This window comes from Triturus cristatus, chromosome 11 (assembly GCF_964204655.1).
Source record: "Triturus cristatus chromosome 11, aTriCri1.1, whole genome shotgun sequence".
Taxonomy (NCBI): domain Eukaryota; kingdom Metazoa; phylum Chordata; class Amphibia; order Caudata; family Salamandridae; genus Triturus; species Triturus cristatus.
In genome coordinates this window covers 1,101,712,395-1,101,734,060 of record NC_140594.1, presented here as the reverse complement: position 1 = coordinate 1,101,734,060, position 21,666 = coordinate 1,101,712,395, and the positions used below count along the sequence as shown (strand labels likewise).

Genomic DNA, 21,666 nt, shown 5'->3' with positions numbered 1-21,666 from the left:
CAAATTACTTGATTGATTGATTGATTGATTATTTAAATATATAAAATTCGATATTTTGTACAACTATATTTTTTACTTCAATATTTTGTTTCTCGATATTTTTGTACTTACCTGTTTAAGTATAGTGAGTAGATATTTTTGCATTCTATGGGCCATATTACCAAGTAATTGCGATAATGATCGCAAAGCGCGCTTAGCGCGTTTTTGTCTATTGCCGTCTATCGCTGAATTACATCGTCGTGTTAGCGGCGTATTAGCAACGCTTTGCTAACAGGTGATGTTCAAACCAGCGATAGACGGCGATAATGATCATTAGCATGTGAAACCAAGCGATAATTTCACAGCGCTAATGAAAAGCTATAAAGTGTGGACTTAATCTGTCAATCCACCTCCCATTATAAAGATAGCTAAGTCAGGATTTTACCTGACGTTAGATTTCTGCGATAACCGGCTATTTTTATCGCATCGCGTGTCCGGGGCCGGCTTGTTAATAGCGCGATGTTGTCTTTGCGACTGTTTTGCTGTTGTTTTGTGAATGAACGCCTACTTTGCATCTAATTAGCGAGGCGTTAGTAAAACTGCTGCTAACATGCGCTAATGCATGTTAGCGCCGCATTGATGATATGGAGATAAATATATCGCCGCTTTTCATCCAAAAACGGCTGCTAAAGCAGCAATGTTTGGCTTGATATTATGCCCCTATATTTTTTCAGCGATATTTTTTACTTCTAGGTTTTTTCGGTGATATTTTGTCAGTGAACCACCTGTGAGATTGAGTGCTAGACCCCAGGAGGTTTCTCACAGGCCCTGGACCCTTGGCTAGTGTTAGAGTGCACTCTTTCTACTCCAGAACTACAACTTGCAAGCCAAACGTAAAAGATAACGGTTTTAGGGCACAGAGTCCAAGTCTCAAAGACTACCACTACCTGCAGGTTCCTGGGTAGCCTCAAAAGTAATCGAGACCAAGAATACACCAGACTTCTGGACTTCACTTCTGTCGACATCAAGGCCAAAGCCAGCCTCAAGCTGCTGAGGACGCCACCATCTGACCCTGGCTTTCATCACGGTTGGACTTTGCCCTGGAGCCTCGGATTTGAGGCTCGTAGATTACCGCTATGAGTGAAAAACAGTGATTTACAAAACTTTTTCAAACTTTCAAAACATTTTGGTGTCATTGATAAATTTCTTGCAAAGTTCATAACACCAGGTATCGTTGTATGTGTTTTGCTAGTTTATTGTGAAATATGAAATATATTCTATTTTTATATGTAGTAATTTTACAGTGTGTTTCTTATGTATTTACTGTTTTTGTACTGATAATTGCTGTACAGTTGTTTTCTTTTTAGTTAAGCGTGACTGCTCTGTGTCACAGCTACCCAGGTCTAGGGTTTGATTTAAAGAACCCTTTCCGGACCTGCCATGGACTGTGACATTATTACTTGACGAGGTCTCTCTACCACCCTAAAATAATAATACACTTTTCTCATAGACTTTATCTAAATGTTATATTAGTTAAAATATATTTCAGAGCTTTCAAGTACTATGGTTGTAATATGATTTGTTCATTTTTTGCAGGCAGTCATTAATACTCACTAAGGGACCCATTACGATCCGCCCGCCACCGTAACGGTAAACGGGACCAACCACCAGAGGTGCGGCGGTCCCGCTGTGCCCATTAGGATGCAACCGCCACCCTGGCAGTCGCATCCCGCATGTCCTGCATATCCCACATATTTAACATTGTGGCGGGCTGTGCTGTAAGCAGCACCCGCCACAATGTTAATAATGCATGTTGTGCATTGGCATGCACAACGTGACAGGCACCGCGCGGTGCCTGTCACCTTGTGAATGCCAATGTAGGGGGTACCATGGGTACCCCCCAAGTGCAGCACCCCACTCCCCCCACAACGGGTCTCCAAAGTATCCGCCCGCAATGATAATAGGCCCCTAAATCTGCTGTTTCAAATTAACTTCAAGCTAGATTTACAAATGTATGACTATTGTAAGTTGGACCTACATCTGTTCTTAAGTTGCTCCTGTGTCAATATTAAACTTCCATTCACATAACTCACAGCGATTGTAAGAAACAGTCCTAATTGTATCAAAACTCAGGTTCTACAGTACTGAGTTAGAAATGCATCAGATTAGGTTTTAGGAATTTGGCACAAGTTTTAATTAACTTCAGGAAAACTTTCTATTGTCACTTAAAATTGTTTCACAAAACTTTTCTTTGTCTCTTCATGCCCTTGGTTGGATCTGTCCTTATTGGTGTTCCTTCTCACATATACAGTTGTAGTGACGTCTGGAGCCTCTATTTGTAACTTAAGTATTCAGCAAAGAGCAATAAATGTACTTTCATATGCTCATAAATACCCACACTATTACACCCTGTAGGATATGAATTGTATTTGTGTCATATCTCCTTGACCCCTCCCCTTACACACCTCTGACAACTGATGTCTGACACAGAGTGTTCCTTTTCGGTGGTAGACCAAGAGCACCATGTCGAGATACTCTTTTAGGTTCTTTTGATCTGATGAATAAATAAGTTGTCAAACCTGTGCTGGGTTATTATTTCAGATTCTCTAAGTCTGGCTTTTTAAGGCATGTCTTCTTTTTCTATTTCTTGATTTCTAGTATGATACTATTAAGGCTTTGAGTATTGAATTACTCCACTGAAATTGTAAGTCTTATGCCTGGTAGGTTGGTAGGTTGATTGACTCCTTTGTATCCTGTGCAGGAGGACTATAACTTAATGCACCCATGAGGTTAGGGAAGTGCAAATCTATCTTTGTATAAATTATGTGATAAGCTCTCTTTAATCCTTTGTTGATTTGTGTAGTAACTTGCCCAGGAGCCCCCGAAAAGTCAGGGATGGTGGCTTGTTGCTGTCAGTGACTTAAATTAATTGTTTTGCAGGCCAGTGAGGGTCAGCTGCAATTTAGGTAAATTTATGTACTCCATATTGGCCTAGTAGTGTGTCTTGATTCTGTGATTGAGAATGGGAGTTGATGCCCATTATATACCAATCTGAAAGGATGCTCCAGTTTCCCTATATGTTGGTTAGTAGCAAAACCTGCAAATTCATATATAAGTGAAAGATGGTAGGTAGGAATTTGCAAATCATCTTACCAATTTCAGCAGTCTGCTCCTGTCTTCCTTCTTCCCAACATCACAAACTATTCCTGAAACTGACAGGTTCTCTCCAGCAAGCTGTTCCACTGCCCTGTTCACATTTTCTTTACTTCGGCTGCTCAGTACCACCTTAGCTCCATGCTGTGCGAGGCGCCTAGCGCTGGCAAGCCCGATCCTATAAAAAAAGGGCAGGGAGATTAAATGTCATCAAGGCAACGAGGGCTGCTACATGCACTTGTTTGGCAGGTGAGGATTGCCTCCAAGGTAGAATTATGTGCATTGGTTGACAAGCAAGTAGAATATGTAGCGTGTCCGTACTAACCAGGAGCCTATTGGGAGAAAGTACCCTATGGTGTCACCCATGAAGGATAGACTAAGAAAATGTATTCTCAACCAAATGGGCAGTCAAGAAAAGGGACCTCTGTGTTAACCAATAACATGCAAAATACCCTGGACAATCAAACAATAAACACTTGGCTGGTATGGTTATATGGTTACTTCATAGTGCCAAATTTAGCCACTCCAATAAAAGAATATCCAACGTGCCTAGTAGCTAGTCTACTGCATGAAAACTCCAAATGTATATCTTTATATGAAGATGAACAAAAATAAGGAAATGGAATCTATTTTACTCAAAGGCCAAAATCTAATTTCTGAATCACTGTAGAAATCAAGAACAATGTGGGGAAAACTGGTAATTGCCACCAAGGATCAAGATTACTAACTGGAAATTGAGGGGTTTGTGGTAGAAAGTCAGGGTATGAGAGAAGAATTTTTTTTTAGCTATGTAACCCGGAAAATGGACCTGATGGCACGTCAGGTCAGTATGTGACCAAGAAATAAATGTGGATTTTCAGCAGGTATATTAGCAACCCTGCCAAGCAAATGAAGATACCATAATGAGAGGACCATGGAAAAGACCTCGAAAGAAGAGACTACTGGCAGGACAACCGTTACATCAAGCTGGCCCAAATTCACCATAAATGTGATTTGGAAACAGTTTAAATCCACAGATAGCACTATATGTTACCCATCATCTTTGGTTTTAAGTCTTTCGCACCCAACGTCCAAGAGCAACCAAAACACAGGGTCACACTGGTGCAAAATTGTCACCAGGCACTGGCGGAGACAAAGTACTGACTGGAGGCTGTCAGGGCCTAAAACCACGAAACTCCAACTAGGTCTGCTTCCCTGCGAGGGCCCAAGAACTAAGAACCCAAGCCTTCCCCTCAAACCTGAGAATATAAATTCCTTTAGTTGTGAGATAGCTGGAAGGTAGTTAAGGGAAAAGGGTAACTGAGCCCTTGGAAGAAAGATAAAAATGCATGCTCTGTATCCTACCAGCTGTGGAAAATGGCACACCATTCTCAGTGCTTTAAATGGAAATACAGAAGTACAGGCACTCACTATTTAGAGTACCTGTTTGCTCCTGAGAAGTGCCAGTACTTTCCCACTAAATGTACTGCAGCAGTGCCTTGAAGTGGAGGTACACCGCCTTTCAAATTAAAGAAGTGTGGGTACTCAGTACTAGACAGTACCTGCCGATTTAGAGCACTGAACATACTAAGATACCATGGTGCAGATAACAAAGATTTGTGCACGGGCATGACACAGGCCCTACCCTTGCAGTCCCAATGGCACCGAGGCATCCTCCAACCCTTCAGGGGTCCCATTCCACCCAAGGCAATGGACATGGATGAGATATGGATGACACGTACCCCTCTTCACACTCTGCAAGGTGGCCCCATCATTTTGTGTTCTGCACTGGATTTGTGCAAGCAGAAGAGGAAAATCCATAAACTATTTCTTTCGCACAGGGCACTTGCATAACATCTCCAGTGCACAAACCTTATAGCAGCTCCTGTAGTTAGTAGTCTATAATAAATAGTTGGCTTGAGCAGTTTCTTTTCTGCTACTGCACCTATTTTAAACCACAGCATCTAACACCTGTAGCTCTTTCAGTGTTTATGCAGGTAAGGGACAATAAGATGAGTGTTAGACTTGACTTTTTCAGTGGGTTTACACTCAGACTTTTTGCTTTTTGAACTCCTGTTTTTGTTGGTTTTAGGACTCTGGGCACTTTACCAGTGCTATTCAGGTCTAAAGTGCATATGCTCTCCATGTAAATTGTGTTCATGGATTGGTGCTTCCATTATTGGCTTATTTGATTTACTACTAAGTCCCTAGTACAGTGCACTGTGTGTGCCCAGGGCCTGTAAATCAAAATCTACTAGTGGACCTGCAGCACTGGTTGTGCCACCCACACAAGCAGCCATTCAAAGGTGTCTCAGACCTGCCCCTGCAGTGTCTGCGCACAGTTTTTAATTAGCATGTCGATCTGGCAAATGCACCCACTTGCCAGGACCTTACTTTCCCTTTTCTTTCATCTAAGTCACCCCTAAGGTAGGCCTAAGGTAGCCCCATGGGCAGAGTGCAGTGTATTTAAAAGGTAGGACATGAAGCTGGTGTATTTTAGCAAGTCGTAATAGTGAAATACAGTGTATTTCGTTTTCACTGTTGAAAGGCTCTCTCTCCCATATGTTAACATGGGAGCTGCTTGGTAACACTTTCCCAAGGTAGCTTCCCATAGTGAGCTGATAGAAAAATGAAGTTTAGGATGCCTGAACTCAGGATTTAAAAATACATCTTTTAGTAAAATGATTTTTATATTATGTGTTTGAAAATACCACTTATAGAAAGTGGGTATTTTCTTGTCTAACCATCCTGTGTGCCTTTTGTGTATTTCCTGGAAGCAACAGACACACAATTGAGGGACGGAATGCAGAACAAATCAAAACATTCACCCCCAGTCAAGAGATCTGGGTTAAATCCATCATTCTTTTGCTCACCATGCCACCCCAGTTTAGACCTGGCTATATGCAAATCAGTCTTGACCCTGTGCGTCATGGGAACAGTCCAGCCCGAACTGCTAAGCCAGGTCCTCCCTGGACCGGAAACAAGCATCCTAGGACCGGTTTCGGGGTTTCACCCCTCTTCAGCCAGGATAGCTTGAATCCAGTGGCACAGTGAGCCCGGGACCCACGCTGGGCACACCCGGCGCACTTAGGGCGAGGAAGCAAAAGACACACAATTGATGGATGGAATGCAGAACAAATCAAAACATTCAACCCCAGTCAAGAGATCTGGGTTAAATGCATCATTCTTTTGCTCACCTTGCCACCCCAGTTTAGACCTGGCCATATGCAAATCAGTCTTGACCCTGTGCCTCATGGGAACAGTCCAGCCCGAACTGTTAAGCCAGGTCCTCCCTGGACCGGAAACAAGCATCCTAGGACCGGTTTCGGGGTTTTGTTTGTCACCCCGAGTGGGACGGGTATGCCCAGATGTGGGTTCCGTGCTCTCTATGCCACTGGAGTCAAGCTATCCTGGCTGATGAGGGCTGAAAGCCCGAAACTGGTCCTAGGATGCTTGTTTCCAGTCTAGGGAGGAACTGGCCTGGCAGTTCTGGCTGGACTGCTCCCATTGGGGTGCAGGGTCAAGACTGATTTGCATATGGCTGGGTCCAAACTGGAATGGCATGGTGAGCAAAAAAACACTGGATTTAGGCCCAGATCTCTGTACTGGAGTGAATGTATGACATTGTTCTGCATTCTGTCCAACAATTGTTCTTTTTGCTTATGTGTATTCCCTGTCTGGGTTCAGAGTGACAGGAGGAGGGGAGGTGCATTCACACTAGATAGACACAAGGGGGGGTTCAGGGTGTTCTGTCTTTCCTGGGTGATCCTAGCCAGGCTGAATGGACCTGGCTGCATTTAGAGTAGTGGGAGGAGGTGTTGTTTGCACCAGAATGGACGGTGTCTGTCTTCCACAATGCCGTCTCCACCCCTGGAGTGAGCCTGGCCTGAGCCAGGCAGAACTGGATTATGACTGCCAGTGAAATTTTGTTTGTGCCAACTTCAAAGGGAAATGTGGTATAAATATTGGGGCCCTGACCCCAGAACTTTAGATTACTGCTGGACTAAGGAACCTGCCTGGAAGAGCTGTGAGGAGAGACTACCACTTTGCTGTGTGGTTTGCTGGGTTGGCCTGCATTGGCTGCTTCTGTCTTGGGCAGGGAAAGGACTGGACTGTGCTTTCTGCATCCTAAGTATCTCCAAGACTTGATGTAGAGCTTGTCCCCTGTTGGAAGTCTCAGGGAAATCAAAGACTTCAACATCTTCTGGGTACCGGCTTCTGGAACTAGATGTTTCAGCTGCCACAGAGGAAAAAGGTAACCGAATGCCGTCAATTACGCCGCTGCTGACTCTGTGATCTGAAGGCACTGCAGAGGGCTCCGCAACACTTCACACTTCAACCCTGGTCTCACCGCCGATGACGACGATGTCCGCCACCACCACCCAGCCACTGCTTGCCAGTGATGTGTGGGCACCGCACTCTGCACCGCCTCGCTGCACACCGCCGCCTTGGTATCCCCGATGATTCCGTGACGCTGTCACCGACACCACTGCTTGCACCGTGACCTGTGGACACCACTCGTGGAGAACACAGAGCACCGTCCCGCTTCGTACCGCAGCCCTAGTCTCACCGATGCCCCCGCTCTAAGTTGGCATCGACCTCGCTGCCTGCCTCATGGTTTGGGGGCACCGCTCATAGGTTACTCGACGCACCGCCCCGTCCCAGACCGCATCCTTGGCCCACCGATGCCAGTGCCATCGACTCCAGATCGTCATCTGATGCTGCTGCCTGCACCGCGACATGTGGGCCCCACACACTGCATAGCCTCATCTCGCACCTCAGCATTAGGTCTACCGATGACAGCACTTCAGCAACAACGACGCCGCTGCTTGCACTGTAACCTGTCAGCACCAGGGGCATAACACAGACCCCTGCATACCCCGCAGTATGGGGGGGGGGGCCCAAGCTCCAGGGGGCCCCCCTCAGCACTGCACTTTGGCTAGGGAGCTGCTGATAGAGTCCGGATGGGGCCCCTCCACATACCTTGCAGGGGGCCCCCTCAATTATCGTTACACCACTGGTCAGCACCACAACGAGCACCACCCTGTTTCGCACTGCAGCCCTGGTCTCACCGACACCGCTGAATGACTGTCACCGAGCCGCTGCCTGCACCACGACCTGAGGGCACTGTACATCGCATTGCTCCACTTCACAATGCAGCCCCGATGCCTGCCGATGCCGGCGCTCCTGAATTCAAACTCACGGAGTTCGATTTGCAGAGCGTGTGACTTCCAGTGCCCGACAACTCCTGCGCCGACCTCCGAAACTGACGCTTGCCGATACCGCTCCTCCGGAGCTCACTGCAAGGTCCAACGCCCTGCATGCTAGAGGTACTCTTTGCGGGTCTTCCCGACACCGTAGCTGGCACACAACGCCCCGGTCAGCCAGAAGTGTTTGGATTTGTTGTTCACGAAATCGTAATTGCCCCAGATGGAGCTATCGACTTCAAGGATTTGTATTTTACGTAAATTGTTGCTTATTGATATTTCTAAGAACTGTATGGTGGATTTTTCATCATTTTTGGTCTTGTTGACACAGATATTTTTCCAAAACTGGTGTGGAAAACTTTTGTGGTATTTTTATTGTATTACTGCTGGTTATGTGCAAATGCTTTACACACTGCCTCTGAGATGAGCCTGACTGCTCGTACCAAGCTACCAAGGGGGTTACTTTAGAAGTGTATCCCCCTTATCCTGACTAGGAAGAAGGGTCCCTACTTGGACAGGGTAACAACCTGCCAACTAGAGAACCCAATTGCTAACAAGGAGCAAACAGGCCTCTCTGGGGTTGGAACCCCCACGCCAGTCCATGGGCACAGACTCTGCACAGTGGGCGGAACTCGTGGAGTTTCACTCTGCAGATTTCACAGAGTTACATGAAAACTCTGTGAGATTCCACTGAGTTTTGCGAACAGGCAGAAATCGGTAAGTTGCATTGCTTGCGCTGATTGTTAGCCCCGGTAGCTTCTTCAGCACGAACGGCACCATGCAGCACGCCAGAGAGTGCTGCTTCTTTGTTCTTTGCTGTCGGTTAAGTAGATTTTCTACTCAAGTGGCAGCTTTCTCACCACATACAGTCCAGACCGCATACATCGAGAAAATCTTGCACAGTGCCCTCCTCGCCTCTAAAAATCATGCTAGGGGATGTCAATTTTCGCTCCCGCTTGCCAACTTGACGTTGGCGAGCCACACACATGAAAAAACTCTGCCACACAGAGGTTGGCAGAATTTGGCCAAAACTCTACATTACATGCGTAATGCTGAGTGGCCAAAACTCTGATACTTCCGCCAGTGGAGTGGAATTTATCACCCACCCCTTCTTTGCAACCTCCTCCAAACCCTTGTAAAGAAGATATTTTGGTGGGAGACAAATGGAAGGTGTTAAAAGTGGTCCATCTAGGGTAGGACGATCAAATGCACATCGTTCTGAACAACAGAAATACAGGGTAAATAGGTACCATGTGCCTTCTCATCTCAGCATGACTGATTACTGCCATGTTAATAAACAATTGTGGGGGCTTCAGCCCTGTAAATTAAACCATATCTCCATGCATCTCAGTTGTGGACACCCAGTTTTGCATGTCTAAACACAAACAGCCGTGGCTTTAAAAGAGGAAAGAGTTTTTTTATTACCCTTGAGTGGAGGCAGTCATGACAGCGACCTTCCCAGCAAACATGGCGTTCCAGTTTACTGCACTGCAGTTCCTCCTCTGGGAGCAGCAAGCTCTCGCAGTCCCCGATGATCGAAAAATCGCCTGAGGTCTGATGAATGACTGCAGCATATTGATCTCTCTAATTTCTGGAACTGCTAGTATTTTCCAACTTAAAATTAAAAAAGAAATGCAAATAGTTTTCAGAATTCAGTATTTATAGCTACAGGATAACAGTGTGGAAATTTGCTCTATCAGGGGGAAACTTGGGCCAGATTTACAAAGAAGTTAAAAATCAACACCTTCAGACTTATGACCTCATATTCAGTTGCAGCTTCCACAGTGTATCTCAAGGAAGGTTTTGAATTGTTAGATGTGCCTATTTACTAGTATTGTATACATGTTGCGCAATTGCTCCTACTGAAGTACCAGATGCTTTTAGCAATAGCACATTTCTTCTTTCCTCCATGGGGAAAATATTTTTTTTCCTGTGGAAAAGCTTCTTGTGCTAAGCATCCACAAAGTTTGGGGGTATTCCTTTCCAATCATCACCACAGAATTTGATTCAATCCTGCTACTGACACAGCAAATTGCTGACCACTTCCAGGATGGTAAATGGTGAGAGAGCCCATATTTGAAGGTGATCACAATCTTTCAGTTAGCTATGCTCCGGGATGGCTACTGCCCACCCGGCCTAGCATTTTTTCATGAGCCAATACTACATAACCGCAGGACTATATTTCTTGGTAATAAAATAATTTATGACTGCAAGTTCACATTTTGTGAATTACTTCCCTTCTTAAATCCAGTCATCTCAAGTCTTAAATCTGACTGTGTGAACTAGGCAGGAGAAGCCTGTGGAGGTAAGAGTAGGGGCAGGGAGAGGGGGGTGACTAACAGATGACGACAAGGGAAAATGTATTATTTATTTAATATTTCCTTGTCGTCTGTCGAACCCTCACCCTGCCCCACCACTCTTACCTGCATGGGTCTCTTCTGAAACCAGGGTAGCTTTAGCCACAATAAAGTAAGTAACCTCAGAGTCTTTACTTCTTATTTAGAGCATAGATGGGGCTAAGAGTCATCTTCAGAAAAATGCATCAGGACATAAGAACTATGGTTAACATGAGCATCCTTTGACTAAGGGCCATACAGAATACTTTCTTCTGGCTTCTTATCAGTAATACGTACACAATTGACTCTTTGTCAGATAATTCTTGCAAGTGTACTTTTACAAGTATCATCTGCATTTCTGTGAATAAAAAAATCTCACATGAGATTCGATCTCAGACTTTTAGCACTCCTCTTTGGAAACCTTAGCCATGGCGAATATATGTCTGTTTATATGTGAATAAAGTATTCCAGTTTGCTTGTGCTTAAAATACATACATAAACCTCTATCTTTCTCTCTCTCTCTCTCTTACTCTCTGTCTCTCTCCCACTGCCTCTTGCTTCTGATCTTTCTCTCTCCCTCTCATTTTCTCGGTCTACTCTCCTCCGTTCTCAGTTGAATTCAGGTTATTTAATTCAGTACAATTAATTTAAATAGAATGCACTTCATTGGCATGGCCTTAGGGTTTCCAAGTGCTGCCAAATGTTTCCAGAGTCACAAATAGGAAAACTTCAGGAGTGGAGCAAAGGTGATATAATGTCATCAGTTGTACCACATCCACATGAGCTGTGTGCAGCAACAGCTAAACCAAATGCTCTTCACTGGAGAGAGCAATGCGCTACTAGTTACCTCCCATATTACTTCACTCATGACATGTTCTATGAAATCATTGATAACATCACTGCACTCCTGCCATGCATAGTGTTGTCATCAATTATGTAACTTCAGATGTTGTATTGATGTTAACAATGATGTCATAGAATATATAATGAGTGAGGTAATCTGTGAGGTCATAAGCAGTGCATGGTGAGGGCAGTTAACTATAACTGATTAATTTCAGTGGGTTCTTTAGTTCAAATTGTTATGCTTTAACTGACATTCTCACCTTATTTGAATGTCACTTTTACCTTAGTTTCTATCAATGGATTTCGGTGTTTTATTTAACGTGAAGCAATATTTTATACAATACTTAATTAGAGCAACCCTGTGCCCAACACCCGTCGAGCGACCATCACCCCACTACATGTCAACCACCATGACTTTCAACGACACACACAGCCCCGTGTTTTACAGCACTGCAATACTCCTGCAAAAATACACAGGGTCCATGCTAAGCCTCGCAGTAGTGCTGCGGTTTTGTGGCGCTGTGACAAAAATCTTTTTAATTTGACCCCTGGGGTCCACCCTTCCACAAGGGCCAGGGGGTTGAGGTACCAGTACCCTATTCCCTCGTCCCTTTTTTAAAAAAAAAATTGTTTTCTACAACTCAGCAACCAGGTCCCAAAGTCATAAAATGGCAGCTGTAACTTTCTCTTCATGTTGTGGCCAGTCAATCAGAAGACGTGCTTTGAGCTTGCGGTACTTTGAGGTACTACCAGGAAGATAGTACTGCCTGCAATATATATACATTTTGAATTTGAATTTCTTTAAAACTACTGAACAGATTTACACAGAATCACAAATAGCAAGCTTTCTGATCAAGCTCTTGCTTTCTGCCAAATGTTGTGCAATTCTGTTCGGCCATTTGGACGTAGTGCTAATGGAAACTGCATGGGAAAAATGCATTTCGAGATGCCACGTTTTCTAAGCCCCCCACCCCTAAACTTTCCAATACAGAGCTGAGGTGAATGAAACATTTTTGGGGAAAAATTAATTGAAATTAGTCAAATGCCGCCAAAGTTATTAGCAAAACAAAAAATGTATTTCCTATGGAAACCCAGTCCTAACTGTAATCACCCAGTGGCAATTGTCACTGATTAGCTATAGTTAGGTCAGCTGTTCTATAGGAAAAGCGTTTATTGTGTTGCTAATAACTTTGGCACAGTTAAGTGAATGTCCACAAAACTTTCTAAACAGGTGCTACTTTTTGACTAGTTTGTGCATGGAAAGTTTTGGGTGATCCATCAAGCGAGGGCCGAGAATAAAGGTGGGTCACAAAATGCAAAATACCCATGCATTTTCCATAGACTTCTTTAGACAGGGGTGTAGCAAAAACTACTGCACGTAATTTCACAAAATTTAGCAGGAAGATAGGCCTTGGTACGCAGATTGTCCAGTAGTTTTTGAGCAATTAAGGTTAAAAAAATATATAGATATCTGGATGGTTAGGTTCGAGGAGCTTTTGCGAGAGTTAGTCCCTTGTCCTAAAGTGTTAAATGAAAACAAATATAATAGCGCAAGGTAAGAAAACCCTGCTCCCGAAGGCCCCATGGAGTGATCGAGAGGGATGACCCCCACCCCCTGGCCAAAAATAAAAATTATTTCCAAAAATTGCTTTGATCCTTGGGTTTTTCATAGGATCAAAATATAATGGCTGCCAGGCCACATTTCTCAATTATAGGCCCAGGTAGCCCACCACTGGGTCTGTATTCAATTAAGAGAGTGGGGCATATGGCCCCCTCCCCGAGCCTCCAAAGGTCCTGGGACGCTATCCCCTGGAACTGATTTCATTAATAAAGAAGAGGGAGGATGGGTGACCCCCCAGAGCCTTTTAGGCCTGAGGAGCCCTCCCCCAGGGCCAAAATGCTAGAAAAAGGGAAGGGGGCCATGTGGCCCCTCTGCCTAAGCCTTTAAAAGGCCCTGTGGACTCCATCCCCCATGGTCACTATTTACATTTTAAGGGGAGGGGGCCGTGCGGTGCCCCTACCCGAGCTTTCCATGGCCCTGGGGACACCATTCCCTGGGGCCGGCTAGCACTAGCTGTGTCCCAGGGAGCCCACCCTTGGACACAGTGGTTTCCAGTGCAGGAAGGGAAACCTATGTTGGCTCCTGCCTGGAGGGAGTATTTTTTTAATTTTCTGCCACGCAAGAGCACATACAAAGTCTGCTTCCAGCAGGAAGGAGCTTTAAAAATGCTTCTGCCAGATGGGAGCTGACTTTTGATCTGTTTCCCTGTCCGCACTGTTGCGGGCAGGGAAACATATCAAGATATTGCTCCTGCCTGGAGGGAGCAAAAGTGATAGCTGCTCCTTGTGGGCATGAAAAATGCCGGCTCCGACAGCATGTGGGGAGCCGGCTGGGGCTACAGGCGCCCTGGGGCTACCCCTGTAGCCCCCAAAGAGTGTATGGTGGGTGCCTTGGATGGAGCTATTATATTTTTTCAGCTTGCCATTTTGTTGACCTCCTCAATTAAATAAGGTTGAACATAACACAATTGTCTTGGAACAGCCGGGGCTTTTGCAGTAGAAACATTTTTTTGCAACAAGCATGTAAATAAATCACCTTGTGTTTTTTGGTATGCTTTTATTTAAGAAATTGTAATACCCGCACAAACAGGCTCCTTATTTTCACTCTTGCAAAATGTGTAAATCTTGTAGACTGCTATTGCAGTTTCAAAAACCGTGAGTTATTTTGTTTTCTTTTAAGAAGGGTAGTAGTGGGGCTCAGGAGTCACACGTTTAACATTCCAGAGTCAGGAAGAAAAATATCACGCTTCACTCTGTATTCTTTAACAGGTCATCAAGAGCTCTTCTCTGGTTTGTTTTGCACACTCCTTAAGCCTCCTGTGCGGTGAAAATTACACTCTGCGTGGCCACCCAGGCACGCAGTTTGGAGGGAACATAGGTCCCCTAGGGCCTTTTAAATGTCAGAACTGGACAAATTCCGTTGGGTTCCTCAGGAGCAGTACCCTCAAGAAGCCCACCTTCCAGCAGCCTTGACTCAAGCTTAACTGCACTGTGTTTCAATGGGGTTAGACAGGGGGAAGGGAATTAGGGTGGGTACTGCGGGAAGGGAGACTTGGAACAAGATGTTGTCCTTGATTAACTTTCCTTTCATGCTTCGTAAACTCTTTGACTATATTTAACATGGGTTAAGCAATGACAACATACCTGTAAAAGAAAAGCAGGTTATGCATAGAACAGTCGTTGTGTACGTCTTCTCAGGCTTTACTGGCAATTTCTGTTCCTATAATTCTCAAGAATAAATGTAAATGTAAATGTAGTGCATTTATATAGCGCTCCGCACACCCCCGAAAGGGTCTCTCAGGCGCTGTGCACATACCGCTGTGGAACCCTTCCTTGCCTTTCCCTGTGAAGTGCCCACTCCTGGGCACCCCCAAGGTGAAGCCAGGCATCCTAGCGCTTTTGGGGCCGTTGTGGAGATTAAGCAAGCTATTGCCCAGAGTTGCAGAGTGGGACCCATGATTAGAATAGGCACCGAGGCGAGAATTATCAGGTCCGGGGAAATTGAGCCCAAGACCCGCCGAGGCGGGAATCGAACCCTGGTCCAGGCCAGACCTCTGCATCAGGGTCTGCCGCTCAAACCATTGAGCCACACTTCTCAATGTTTTGGCTAAACAACCATGTTTCAAAACGAAGCACGCATTCATATAAAGAGCCACTTGGCTTTTAGACACAATGTTTCCGTAATGAGGTGCTTTAACCACTGTTAAATATCACAGTGGTACTTCCAACAACCTTTTTGCAATACACAACACGTTACATATGCTAATGAGGAAGATTAATAGTCAAACGCACAAAGGAGCGCTTCAGCGCTATGTATCAGAGTTCAAAATATGCAAATGTCCAGGAAGCGCTTCAGCGCGATGTGACACAATGCCAAAGTCATCAGGTATGCAAATGCCCCCAAGAGCGCTTCAGCGCGATGTGCCCAAAATGCCAGACATCAATATGCAAATGTCCAAAGAGCACTTCAGTGCGATGTGCCAAGTTGCCAAAATCACCAAACATGTAAATGACCAAAGAGCGCTTCAGTGCGATGTACAACAGTGCCAAAATTACCAAAAATGTAAATGACTAAAGAGCGCTTCAGCGCGCTGTACAACAGTGCCAAAATTACCAAACATGTAAATGCTCAAAAGCACTTCAGCACGATATGCAACTTTCTTTCAAAATGCGAAATAACAAAAACACAGCACGTAGTTCCTTTCACAATGCTGTTGGTTAGGAAAGGAATGATCCTACCTGATTGTATCTGAGAGAGGATCTGCAACCTGGGAAAAGAAAACAGAAGTCTTCTTGCTGCAATCGGAATCTTCTTTCAGCAACCAGAGAACAGGAACAGCTGCTGCTCAAGCTCAGGGTTCTCAATAACCAGCAATGAGAACAGGGTGTGGCCCCCATTTAAAGGGCTGAGGAAGAAGCTTCTAGAACATGGTGTGGTCCCTATTAGCTTCCAGATTCCAGCTCACAGGTAAACTACTGGCGCTGAGAAGGGACAAAAGGCCTTGAAAACATCATAGTCTGCAACAAGCATTGACACAGACAAGTGGCAAAGTCTCAAAAAACATTGGCAAAAACAAAAGAAAACAGTAAACAGGTGCCAGACAAGGTACACCAGGAATCTGACGTGGCAGAATCATGACAGGCCACCCCTTTAAAAGTGCTCAAACGACCAGTCACGTGCGAGCCTCTGGATGCTGTCAGTGAAATTTACGTATCAATGTGGTGCATGAATAGCATCACTTGGTTCCCATGAGTTTTCATCTGGACCATAGCCTTTCCATGAAACCAAATACCACAATTTTCTTTTTATGCGTTTACTACCCTTTATACTGTGTTCTTCATATTCTTCATGATCTCCAATGAGGAGAGGTGCTGGACCAGCTTTTCGTTTGGTCTTTTCTGGTTTTAACAACGAAGTGTGAAATACAGGATAGATTTTCATGGAACTTGGTAATGTTAATTTAAATGCTACTGTATTTACACATTTCTCGATCTCAAACGGTCCAGTAAATCGTGGATGGAATTTATATTTCTTTTTTAACTGAAAACTTCTTGTGGAGAGCCAGACGAATTCACCAGTCTTGTACTTTGGTCTTATTTTTCTTTTTCTATCAGCAAATTTTTTATAGTTTGTTTTTGCTTTCTGTACGTTTCTTTGTACATTTTTTATAATAGCAGTCATTCCTTGTAATCTAGAGTCCAAAGATGGTATATTAGTGTGAGGTTGTGCTAACAGCAATGGAGCGTAATGGGGATGACAGCCATGATTCGTGAAAAATTGTGACATGTTTGTGGAAGCGTGCTTTAAATTATTGTAGGCGAATTCAGCATCCCAGAGGAGATTTACCCATGAGCCTTGTTGTTTAAATAAATAGCATCGTAGATATTGTTTTAATACCTGATTCTCTAGCTCTGTTTGGCCATACGATTCCGGCTGGAAACTTGTGGACAAGTTTCTTTTTATCTGTAATGTGTCGCACAAAGCTTTCCATACATTTTGACGTAAATTGCGCTTCTCGATCGGAAGTAATAGTACGAGGCAAGTCATGTAATCTTACTATGTTTTGAACCAGTAAGGTTACTAACTGAGTTTCTGTTGGCATTTTCTCACAAGCAATAATGTGAGCCATCTTTGACAGCCTGTCGTCCACCACTAAAATGGTGGTTTTCCCTGCTTGATGAAGCGACGAAAAAATCAGCGAATCCTAGAAATCGCTGGATAGCTTTCACTGAGGTTGGTTCTGGCCAGTCTAATATTGCCTGAACTTTTTTTGGGTGCCATTGTGATTCCTTGAGGTGACAATAAGAAACCTAAGAATTCCACTTTGTAGGTGTGGAACTCGCAATTAGGTTACAGAACAGGCCTTGTTGGCGCAGGGTGTTTAATACCAGTTCTACATGTTTCTCATGTTCCGAGATGGACTGTGAGTAGATCAACAAATCATCAATGTAAGCGATGACATACCTGTCAAGAAAATATCGTAAGACATCATTTATAAAAAATTGAAACACCGCAGGGGCATTGCATAAGCCAAAGGGAATTACGCAGTATTCGAACAAGCCAAAACGAGTTAGAAAAGCGGTCTTCCACTCGTCTCTGGCTCGGACACATATGAGATGGTATGCCCCTCTCAGATCCAACTTGGGCGAAATACTTGCTGATCTTACCTGGTCAAAGAGAACGGGGATAAGTGGCAGAGGATATTGTTTTTTAATTGTGATGTTATTTAAAGCACGATAGTCTATGCACCAGCGTAATGCCCCATTACTTTTGGGCACAAAAAACAGAGGGGACGCAGCCGGAGACTTGGAAGGGCGAATGAAACCATTCTTCAAAAATTTGTCTCGGTAGTCTATAAGAAGTTTGTTCTCTTGTTCAGTAAGTGCATAGATCCCATACAGGGATTCTTGGCACCAGGTACAAGGTCTATTTCACAGTTGTATTTTCTGTGAGGGGGAAGGATCTCAGCACTTTTCTCACAGAAAAGTTTTCAGAGCTCTTCATACACTGCAGGTAATTCTATGTCCTGCTCCGTAGCTGTAGCGATATAATGAGCAGTAGACTTGGTATGATCTTAAACTAAGAGTTTGGACGTATTCTCTTTTGGGTGTAAACATTCCTGTTGACACCATTCTGACTGAAAAGTAACACTTTTCTTAGACCAGTCTATTGTGGGATTATGGTTGGTCAATCAAGGCATCCCGAGGATGACACCAAATTGGGGAGCATCAATGATATCAAAGGATATTTCCTCCACATGTGTTTGATCCTGAGTAAAACATGTCATAGTTACTTTAATAGTAGAATGAGTAATCAGTCCAGATGTTAATTGTTTGCCATCTACCGCATTAACCATTCTTGGTTTTGTTTTTACTGAGGTAGGTATTTCTAATTTTGCAGCGAAAGTGGCATCGATAAAGTTGCCGGTGTCTCCAGAATCCACCATGACCGCCGCAGTTTTAGGTTCTTGCTGAGAATGGTGAATTGTACGTTTAATACTAGATGGGGAATGGAGATTTGCAATGTGTTGACTACAGATTGATCAGGAGGTAAAGATTTAGTACTCAAGAAAGTCTCCTGGCTGTTCCCCGAGTATTCTAGTTTCCCACTTTGGTCATAGTTGTATTTGGCTTTGCTAAGCAGTCTTTGACAAAATGTCCTTTTTTGTGGCAATATAGACATAGACCTTTTCTCCGACTAGACTCTTTTTCTTCTGAGGTTAAGGGGTTTCGTATACCTCCAATCTTCATTGGTTCACTAGTATCCTGTGATACAAAGTGTGTTTTGTCTTTAGGTCGAATGGAAGGTCTGAACTCCAACCGTTTTTTGACTCCTTTACGATCCGAAACTCTGTGGTCTAACCGAAGACTTAAGGCTATTAGGTCTTCACATGTTCTAGGTTGAGGATCTATTGGAGCTATCAAATCTTTTAATTTGTCTTTTAGGCCTTGATAATATAAGGCAGTTCTTTTGTCCTCTGGCCAATTTATTTATGTTATTAAGCGATTGAATTGGGTTAGATAATGGACAAGGTCTTTATTTCCCTGTTTGAGTTCTAATAACTCTTGATCAGCTGATCCTGTTATTGTTCTTCGGTCGAAGACCTTTACAAATTCCGTTTTGAACTGAGACCAACTATAAAGCAATGGGTCATCCGATTGCACAAGAGGGACTGCCTACATGGCAGTGTCTCCACTCAAATAAGAGATCAAGAAGGCGGTTTCGCAATTGAGCATCGGGGAAGGATGTGGGTTTAACCATAAAGTGTAACTGCACTTGCGGGGGAAGGGAATTAGGGTGGGTACTGCGGGCAGGGAGACTTGGAACGAGACGTTGTCCTTGATTAACTTTCCTTTCGTGCTTCGTAAAGTCTTTGACAATTTTTTTTTTCTTCAAACACGTTTTTATTAGCATTTAGAAAAGACCATAGCGCATTAATCAGTGTTACAGTTGGCAAGCGCCACATAATGATACAGAAGAGGCCAAATCTGTACACTGTGGCCCATATATCAAATCAAACATTGCTGGCTAAGCAGACCTAGTTAGATAGGGTAAAGGGTATTGCGCATTACAGTAAATTACAGTGCTAGCAGAAAACAACGTCGCATAAACGTATCTCTGGCGCAGGCATCGTAGAGTTATGATTGTACTGTGACGATATCCAAGTCGCCAGGACGCGGGGCTGTGTGCTATTTCTTCAGAGCTCTTTCTCCAGTAGCCAAGCCTTAACTGTATATAGGCGCCACCAATAAAGCTGTAAGCAATATACCAGTAATAAAAACCAATAGAGAGAGAGGAGGGGTGAGGAGGGGACTATAGGAAAGGAAAGAAGGCATGGCGGGGGGGACGGGGGCAGTGTGACAATGTACCTGAGATAACACACAACGCTGGGGGGCGCAGCTGCAGCGATGCCATTTAATGTCTATAGCGACGTGTGGGGCGGGGCTGGAAGTAGCAGCAGCTGTCGGGGTGTCAAGAGTTACAGAACCCAAGTCATATTGGGTACGTAAGGATGCAGCTCGGGGTGGTCAATCAGTGGGATTCCAAAATCTATCTGGGTCTGTGAGTTGGACAGCATCATCAAAGAGGCGTAGAGCCTGCAGCCTTGGTGGCTGCAGTCTAGCATTCTCCAAGCGCCCCAGGTGGTCCACCAGTGACTTCCACAGTTTCGTAAATTTGTTGTCTTGATACTGTAGACGCACTGTGAGCAGCTCCATTGCCACTGTGTGCCACAGGCAGGTGAACAACACGTTTATTGAGGGCGTTTCTGCTTTTTTCCAATAGAGGGAGATGGTCTGCTTAGCAGCTCCAAGCATATGGAGACTGAGTAGCCGATCACGGCGAGTCATAGCTCGTAGGTTCACCGGCCTGAGGCCCAGAACAATCGTGAGTAGGCTTTCAGGTAATGGGTGGCCTAGCACCCGTTTAATGTGGCTGAGAACTTCCTTCCAGTAAGTGGCCAAGAGAGGGCACGACCACCAAATGTGTATGAAATCTACCAGTGCATGAGTGCTGCGCCAACAAAGAGGTGATGAGTTGAGGAACATTTTATGTAGCCTGAGGGGAGTATAGTACCATTGGGTCATTACCTTGTAGGCGGATTCCTGCTGGGGGATGCTATGGAAAGCCTTCGGGATGTCATGCCAAAGGCGTACCCACTGAGAGGGTGCAATGTCGGCGTCAGGAAGAGCCTACCACTGCTGTTGGTAAGGGTGAGGGTTGAGGCATTGCGAGTGCTGGAGGACTTGGTATATGCGAGATATTAATCCCTTAGAATTGTCAAATGTACGGGCCAGTCGTTCGAACGGTGTGAAAGGCCGTGTAGCCGCCTGTGATAGAGAGGACACCTGTATCCAGTGCCGGAGTTGTATATATTGGAATCTCTCCCTCTCTGATAACTGGAATTCCTGCTTGCATTGGGCAAAAGTTCTGATGCTATCCTCTAGGAATAGGTCTCGTATTGTTCTACAACCCTTGTCCGTCCATTCTGCGAAATAAGGCGGGCGGAGAGCAGGAGGAAATAGCGGGTTGCGAGCAATTGGAGTATGCGGAGATGGAAAAGAGGTGGGACCCCTGCGGACGGCCAGTTTGTCCCAAATCTCGAGTACAGTCTTTCACGAGGGAGACAAGCGTGATCCCAGATAGGACTACAGGTAACCACCCTGTCCATATGGAACCACACCTTCTCATTCTACCAGACTATACACGCCGGTATAATGCGGAGATGAGACACCCAGTAATCTTCTAACAGATTAGGGCAGGCGAGTCCACCCTTGTCTCGCGGGAGCATTAAGATTTTACTGGAGAATTGTGGTCTCTTTCCTCCGCATATGAATGCGACTAGTTCACGTTGTAGGCTCTGGATTTGGTGTTCTGGGATGGGCGTTGGCAGGGTCAGGAATAAGTAGAGTATGTTCGGGAAAAAGGACATTTTAACTGTATTGAGGCGCCCCAACCAGGAGAGCGGCAGAGATCTCCACGCTCGTAGGTCGGTTACGACTGCATTTTTATATTCTTGCCACTTAGCTTGGGACCAGGTGGCCAAATCCGGAGTTAGATTAAGTCCTAGGTATCTAATAGAACTAGTTGCCCATTGGTAAGGGACAAG

The 21,666-nt window shown here is 44.7% G+C and overlaps 1 protein-coding gene across 4 annotated transcripts in view; it reads right to left on the bottom strand.

The window, feature by feature from the left end:
• The window catches only part of LOC146786071 (dehydrogenase/reductase SDR family member 4-like), a 392,893-nt gene that overhangs the window by 167,383 nt on the left and 203,844 nt on the right, over positions 1-21,666 (bottom strand). For all 4 annotated transcript variants that reach the window (XM_085635503.1, XM_085635499.1, XM_085635501.1 and 1 more), the window contains 2 exons: positions 9,744-9,932; positions 3,133-3,310 (listed from right to left, as the gene is read on the bottom strand). In XM_085635503.1, the coding sequence (XP_085491629.1) occupies positions 3,133-3,310; positions 9,744-9,892 (327 nt within the window). In that variant the 5' untranslated portion in view covers positions 9,893-9,932. The remainder of the gene's footprint in view (positions 1-3,132; positions 3,311-9,743; positions 9,933-21,666) is intronic.